Source organism: Carassius auratus, chromosome 10 (assembly GCF_003368295.1).
Source record: "Carassius auratus strain Wakin chromosome 10, ASM336829v1, whole genome shotgun sequence".
Classification (NCBI taxonomy): Eukaryota; Metazoa; Chordata; class Actinopteri; order Cypriniformes; family Cyprinidae; genus Carassius; species Carassius auratus.
This window is the reverse complement of record NC_039252.1, coordinates 20,127,688-20,135,826: the sequence shown is the minus strand read 5'-3', so window position 1 is coordinate 20,135,826 and position 8,139 is coordinate 20,127,688. Positions and strand designations below refer to the sequence as shown.

The 8,139-nt window shown below is 35.8% G+C and overlaps 1 protein-coding gene across 1 annotated transcript; it reads right to left on the bottom strand.

The window, feature by feature from the left end:
* Window positions 1-935: 935 nt before the first annotated feature.
* On the bottom strand, window positions 936-5,180 carry LOC113110233 (WD repeat domain phosphoinositide-interacting protein 4-like). Its single transcript, XM_026274319.1, has 11 exons — window positions 4,998-5,180; window positions 4,786-4,904; window positions 4,257-4,331; window positions 4,066-4,170; window positions 3,849-3,954; window positions 3,664-3,758; window positions 3,488-3,567; window positions 2,687-2,895; window positions 1,731-1,832; window positions 1,473-1,618; window positions 936-1,391 (listed from the first exon to the last, which is right to left on the bottom strand). Exons 2-11 carry the CDS (start codon window positions 4,832-4,834, stop codon window positions 1,282-1,284), a joined length of 1,077 nt encoding a protein of 358 aa, XP_026130104.1. The 5' UTR covers window positions 4,835-4,904; window positions 4,998-5,180; the 3' UTR covers window positions 936-1,281.
* Between the last annotated feature and the right edge of the window lie 2,959 nt (window positions 5,181-8,139).

The window sequence follows — 8,139 nt, the reverse complement described above, 5'->3', positions numbered from 1 at the left end:
ACAAAAGTAGACCTGTGCACCGAAAACTGACAATATGTGGCTTGTAAATGTGATATCCACTGATATAAACCCATTTATTACATTGCCTGACAGAACTGTCCACTAATATTTATTGTGTATTTACAAAATGTTATGAATATAAATACAGTAATGCATATAATGTAAAAATGAATAATTAACTATGCAATGCTGTTAATATATATCAGTATTTTTTTATTTTTTATATTACAGTATTATTTTTAGATTCATATAGTGTGTATTTGTATTTTCTCTGTTGTATAAGCTACAGGAATGGGCGTCTTAAATTTGCCTATCTAATGTATTTGATATATAAAATGTTTTCATGTAACTACACTCAAAAGTTTTGTTGTTTTTTTTGTATTTGTTAAAGAAATTTATACTTTTGGGATGCATTAAATTGATCAAAAGATAGAAATATAATGATACAAAAGATTTCCATTTCAAATATATGCAGTTAATTCTCACTTTCCAAGTCAAAAATCCTGAATATATCAAGTTTCCCCAAAAATATGAAGCTGTTTAATTTTTTCTTGTACATTCTGAAACGGTTTTCAAAATTGAAATATTTTGCCAACATAGGAATAAAATTACATTTTAAAAATGTATTCAAATAAAATATATTTATTTCAGAGTAACAGTTCTAATCAATTGTATTAATGTTTCACAACATTATTTTTTATCATTTTTTTAAATCAAACAAATCCAACCTTGGTGAGCATAACAGACTTCTTCCATAAACAACTTTTGAACTGAAGTATATGCATCGAAACCTAGTCAGCATATTTTCTCTTTACATAAGTGTAACATAAAATACAAGGGTTGATTTGTTATAGATAAAATCTATGATTTATCTTATTAGACGTTGTACCATCTATTATTTAAAACACATCATAAAGCCAAAACCTTGTTCTATATATATTTAGACCCAAAAGGCTTTATTGATTCATAAATAAAGTTCCTTTAAGGTTAAGGAACCTTATTCCTTAAGAGTAACAGGACACCAACAGGACAAACAAATTATGAGAAAACCTTCAAAAGTGTTCAAAGGCTGAGTATCTCTGAAGAACAAGTGAACGATCACAGACTTTGAAACTCCTGCACGTGGAGTGATAAGATAAAAGTTAACAAGACTTTTACTCACAGGCCGATTTTATATACATTTGATTATACAAGGCAGTAACATAATCTCACAGAAATAAGCATCGGAACAACCAGCACAGTTCTCTGTTAAAGAGGCTACTGTTTTACATATCTCCAGCTTTAGAAATCATCGTCATCGCAAATGTCCAGATAAACGTCGAAAGCCTCGCGGTTGCAGTTTCCATCAGGGGTGAAGACGTACTTGTGGAATGTACCATCAACACATATGGCTTTAAAGAGAGACACAAGTGATGAGAAACTGACAGAACAATAATGGTTCACTCAAATGTCTTGGAATAAATGCCACATACCAATAACAGAGTTGACATTTTTGGAGGTGTTCTTCCCAAAGGCACAGATGCAAGCGCACTCAGCCGGCACCGTGAAATTAGCCAGAGACCACTGACTGTCCACATACTGTCCGATGACCGGACCCACCTTTCCTACTCGCGCCAAACTAGAGAAGACAAGAAACCACACATAAAACCAAGTGACTCTAACTAAAACAACATTTCTAAAGAACGGCTAATGTAAGGAAAACTGCAATTCAATGACTTGAATAATCTTACGCAGAACGGCGGTTCAGTTTGGTGTCTTTCAGAGCAAATATGTGCACAGTTCCCTTGTCACTCGATGCACACAGAAAGGATGAGTCATGACTGAAATTAATACTGTAAACAACAAAAATTACATATCATTAATTATTGAATTTTGCTGTTTAATTTCATTTATCATCAAAATAGGAGCTGTATGTTTTTCTTCAACAAAACCCAGCAATATGCATTTATTTGTCAAATATGCACTGAAGAAGTTTGGACATACTCAGATCAAATGATGTTTTCTTTTGATCTAAAGGCTTCTGCTGAAATATTACTGAAATTGTTACTTAAATTATGTAAATGTTACTTAAATGTTCCACAAATGTGGTTCACGAAAAGCTAATAATAAGAATAATAATAATTAAATCAAATGTAAAATGAAATCACATATATAAAAATAATGCAAAATAATTTTAATATGTTGTTAAATGAAATAGTTGTGCAGCCCTACACACATTTGAAAATGTTTTATATATATATATATATATATATATATATATATATATATATACACACATACACACATATATACAGTTATATAATTAAAATAAAACATCTAAAAATATATATTATGAATATTTTATCTGTTTTCTTGCATGTGTGTGACCATTATCATACATCACAGAACCATTTAAATTATTGACATTTTAATTTACATTTACAGGGGATATTTCAAATAAATATTTTATGTCTTAGTAGTTTGGCTGGGAAAAAACATTTGGGAACCGATATTCACACATAAAAATTCTCTGTGAATTGATTTTTGGATAGTTTCAGACAGTGAAGTGAATTCAGGTGTTCAGTATCTATGTGAACACTTTCAATGCTGCTCAGAAAATATCCCAGGATGCACCTCAGGAACTTAAGAGAATGTCCAAAGTGAGCAGAGCTGGAATCTAGATAAAGAAGAAGCTCAAATACAATACCAGTAGAGCGTAGCAGGGTCTGTTCCTCTTCGTAGTTCCACTAGCTTGTCTCGTGTTGTAGTGTCAAACAGACGGATCAGCGTGCCCTTTCTGGACGCAGACGCAACCACACTGCCAGACTGGTTCAGTGCCAGACAGGCGATTTCACTCTGGTGGGCGTTGATGGTGAAAGGAGCAGATGATGTGCCAGGTTTGGTGTTGGTAAGGTCCTGCCAAAGAGTCATGAACAATGTTAAATAATAACACTACATTACTACAAATACAGTACGTTAAAGGAGTAGTTCACACAAAAAAGATAATCTGATGAAAACTCACTCACTCTCAGGCCTTTCAAGATGTATGTGAGTTTGTTTGTTCATCGAAATAGATTTGGAGAAATTTAGCATTACATGACTTACAATTAGATCCTCAGCAGTGAATGGGTGCCGTAAGAATAATAGTCCACATTTTACTAGAGGACTCATATTTTAGACAGAAGCAATGGTTTTAGGTTAAAACTTAAACTATCTAAATGATAGATATATTTATTATAAACATGCAGCTTTTCATGTCACAAGATGTTAATTGATGGACTGGAGTTTTGTGGATTTCTTTCATTTTGACGGCACCCATTCACTAATGATACAATTCTCCAAATGTGTTCTAATGAAGAAACAAACTCCTCTACATCTACATTTTGACTACAAAATTTACATTTTTAAAGTAAAAAATCAGTTAATTCATTTAATAAATGACTGTAAGTTTTAATAAAATTAAATTCACTACTGTAATATTTTATAACTATTTGCACATAAGCCTTACCACTGACTGCAGGCTGCCACATTTGTGCCCAGGGAAAACCAACAGCTGCTTTTCCAAGCTAGGGCACAGGTCACACAAACCTACAAATGCAAAAACACAGCGATGAAAAATAGACAAAACAAGTCAAGCCTCTTTCTGATGAAACTATTTGAAATTGCAAGTGTTGCTCACAGTACCTTTCGGGTTATCTCGAGTGTCAAACTCAAACATCTTGACTGGGTTGTCAGGAAAACTATACACATAGATCCTGTTTTTCAGGACAATGATGATTCTTCATGTACAAAGATATAATATGAGACATTATTAGTACGATCAGAATTGTTAAGTGTAAAGACTATTGTTTTATGGCTGAGTGTCTTACTTGTCATGCCTCATGCGCACAGCCAGCACTGGTTTGGTGAACGTGAACTCAAGGACTAATTTGTCCTTAGGGTCTCGCACTTCCCGAGCATCATCCCAAATTAATACTGCCAGAAATAAGATGAAACTTTAGAAAGTGAATGGCTCATTTAAAGTCTGAATTGAATTTAAGTGTACTTTATCTAAGTATATAAGTGCACTTAAGACTCCCAGTGTACCTGAGATTTCAGAGAACTTGGGGTTGACGCCGCCTCCCACAACAGCCAAGAGGTTTGATCGATGAAGCATTGAACACAGAGCAATGCTGCCCACCTGCTCGTGATCTACAATCAACCAAATCAACACAGACAATGCTACAAATATGTTTGTTTGTTTTTAAAAAAAAAGGAAAAACACAGAATTCTCTTACCTAAATGGCCCTTTTCCATTAAAGGTTCCACATTGTAAATACGAACACCTGTTTCCATGGCACAACAGAAACAACCTAAATAATAATAATAATAAAAAAACTAATGAATACAGTTAAAAATCATTAGTACATCATTAATACTGACTAACAAGTATTTTCCTGATATATTGGCTTTATATCCCCTTTAATCAGTCCAAAAATCCACCTTATCAATAATGCACTTTTTTTCTTTTCTCATTTGCAATCATGAAATTGTTTCAGTTATATTAGTATTATTTTGGCCATAAAAAAGGTAATCAGTCAATCACACATTTTTTTATGAAATATTGAGTGACTTTTTTATTTTTAGCAAATAATTATTAGTGGTAAAGAGTTGCTTAACTATTACAGACAATATTATTTGCAATAAGGCACTAAGGGTAACAGTTTTCTAAAATACTATAAACAATAAATAATCAATCAATCAGCCTATCAGCATTCGTAATTAAACAGCAGGATGTTTTTCAAGGAAACTACACTTAAGACTCACTCTGGTCTTGGTTGAACTGAAGGCTGTTGACTCCTCTCTGTTGGGCCATGATCTCAGAGAAGAGTTCACTGCTGCTTTTTGGATATCTTCGGGAGTTTTATGGTCTAGATCTGATCATCCTGGATGAGCAGGAGACATTTTAAAGCTGCCATTACAACAGAAAAACAACTTCCTTTTACAATATAATCAGGCTGTCATGACATCTCACTCACCATTAAGATATTTAAAAGATCCAACGTGTTGCCCTGATGCTAAAAAAATAAATCAAATTGATTTAATAATGTTTAATGTTAATTTGATAGCGCACATTAGGCAATAACCGCACAGGTGCCAATAGCTGTTGTTGTTGTTGTCGTCGTCGCTGCTCTCCTTCTTCTATGATACCACAGTACTGTGAAGAGAGCACTACTGCCCCCGCTGGAGAGGAGGACACCACAGTACTGTGAAGAGAGCACTACTGCCCCCGCTGGAGAGGAGGACACCACAGTACTGTGAAGAGAGCACTACTGCCCCTGCTGGAGAGGAGGACACCACGGAACTGTGAAGAGAGCACTACTGCCCCTGCTGGAGAGGAGGACCCCACAGGACTGTGAACAGCGCACTACTGCCCCCGCTGGAGAGGAGGACACCACAGGACTGTGAACAGCGCACTACTGCCCCTGCTGGAGAGGAGGACACCACAAGTAGATGACGGAGACTGGCTTTTTCACAGAAATGGGTAAAAGACAAAAATGTGCCGAGTAGTGGAACAGAATTTGTGTATATTTGAACAGCTTCGATAGGCCTTAATTATGCTTTTTCAAGTGTCACTTGTAAAATGGACCAATCACAGTCGTTTGTGGTTACTGGTTACTGGAAAATGGAGTTTGTGCAATGAATATTTCTAAGTAATATTTTTACTAATGAGTGTGGCATGGTTGTTGGTGCCAGACGGGCTGGTCTGAGTATTTCACAATCTGCTCAGTTACTGGGATTTTCATGCACAACCATTTTACAAAGAATGGTGTGAAAAGGGAAAAACATCCAGTATGCAGCAGTCCTCTGGGTGAAAATGCCTTGTTGTGCCAGGAGTCAGAGGAGAATGGGCCGACTGATTCAAGCTGATAGAAGAGCAACTTTGAATGAAATAACAACGGAGGTATGCAGCAAAGCATTTGTGAAGGATAATGCACCATGTCACAAAGCTTGAATCATTTCAAATTGGTTTCTTGAACATGACAATGAGTTCACTGTATTAAAATGGCCCCCACAGTCACCAGATCTCAACCCAATAGAGCATCTTTGGGATGTGGTGGAACGGGAGCTTCGTGCCCTGGATGTGCATCCCACAAATCTCCATCAACTGCAAGATGCTATCCTATCAATATGGGCCAACATTTCTAAAGAATGCTTTCATGAATCAATGCCACGTAGAATTAATCCTTTAGGTGAGTGTATATTTATTTACAAATGCGAAAAGCACTAGACTAAAACTGATTGATGTGTAATTATCTTTTCTGTCCAACAGGAGGCAGCAAGTAACTAAAGACGGCCTCCTCACGCTTAATCATTTCATTAGAAAAGGATACAAAGGTAATGGTGGTCCTTATGATCTCTGCCTGTTTGCATATGCGACTTCCATCTCACCTGTGTGTTAAAATGACTACATAAAAAAAAAAAAATAATAATAATAATGCTGTGGATGATACAAGATAGGGACACAAAAGACAATCTATCTCCTGAGTGACTTTTTCTCATCTGCTTAATAGAAAGGTCTGTATAGCTCATAAAACAGGTCCCTGAGCTGTTCACCAGCCGTTTTAGAGAATGCAGCTTATGTAGTTAGCTTTTCTTGGTTTTGCCTGCTGCTGTATTTTGAATGATTTACATACCCTACGCATTAATATACTTTGTGCACAAACATATTAGGTGAGTAGCTTCACATTGTCAAGCTGACGAATGCTTGCACAGAAGGGAAGGTGCATTGAATTACAAATCAGGACGAGGTATTAAGCATGCGAATGAGAGCGCTGTAAGATATGACAGGCACTATGCTGAATTTAAAGTTAAACAGCGATTGACCTCAAGACAAGGGCATTATATACAGTACATGTCTTTGGAAAGTGATGTTTAGCATACATGCATTTTTAATAATGGTGCATGTACATTATAATGTCACCCACTGAATCAAGTGAATTTATTAAGCCTATATAAAATCTATACTGCGTCATATTTGATACATTAATTCCTAAAGCCTCTACATTACAAATGTACATTTTCTTGGTATTATTTTATACGTAAGGCTATACAGGGTTAAGATGAAGAATGGTTATGTCACACTGGTTCTAAATCCAAGAAAGCCAAAGGGCATCACCACATTTTTCCTGGCCTGAGACAAATCTTCCCAACATTGGCCTTTGTGCCTGAACTAACTTCAAAGCCACGCAGCATATGATCTGGCTGTTCATCGTTTGTTTAGTAAATCAGAAAAAGACTGATTGATTCTGAGTTAAAAATGAAGCCATTGTTCCCGTCTGCTGGATCACAAGTGTTCAACAGGCATCTAATAACTCAGATGTTATCTCGACCCCTCCAGATATTATTATTTTTTGGTGGATCATATCATATGAGTCTAAGATTACTCATTGCGAACAACCAGCCATTCTTCTGCTTCTCTTCACAAGTTTCAACTCACCTTTGTGAACACTCCCAGTCCAGCTGCCGTATTTATTTAATTAATTGAGAACAGATAAGGTATTGTGAAGAAACCTCCATGTGAAGAAATCTTCAGATCACTTAAAATCAGTATTATAATCTATGAATATTGGATGTAAGAGGTTTTGAATGAGAAAAGTGGCTTTTATCTAAATTGTAATGTGTAATTTATTACATATGATTGACACTACATTAATTTTCTTGGTTACCGATTCAAATTTCAAGTATATAAATACTAAATCTACTGTAATATTGGTTCATATGCATGCAGTGCTTTAGAGTTAATATTAGAAACGTGAGCTTTTGGTACTTCCCAAAGCCTATAATCACATAAATGTATTGAGGCCTACCGATTGGAGGCTTATTAAACGAACAACGTCCTCGCGGTCACGCTTAATCTGCACACAATCTGTCCAAGTTTTAATTAGCAGTCTGGTACATTTGTGCAGAGTAAGTACTCGAGTCGAGAGAGAAGTTCACGGGATACGACTCGAGTGCTTTAACAAGCATCTGCCCTTTACAAACTCTCTCAAAACACAGACGGTTTATTCTGCGCTGCAACAAATGATCAGATTTATTTCCATTACGCTTCTCTGTCTCCTTTGACTGTCGTTTGCCCTGTCTAGACTGAATTCTGGATGAATCACAGAAAGCAATAGA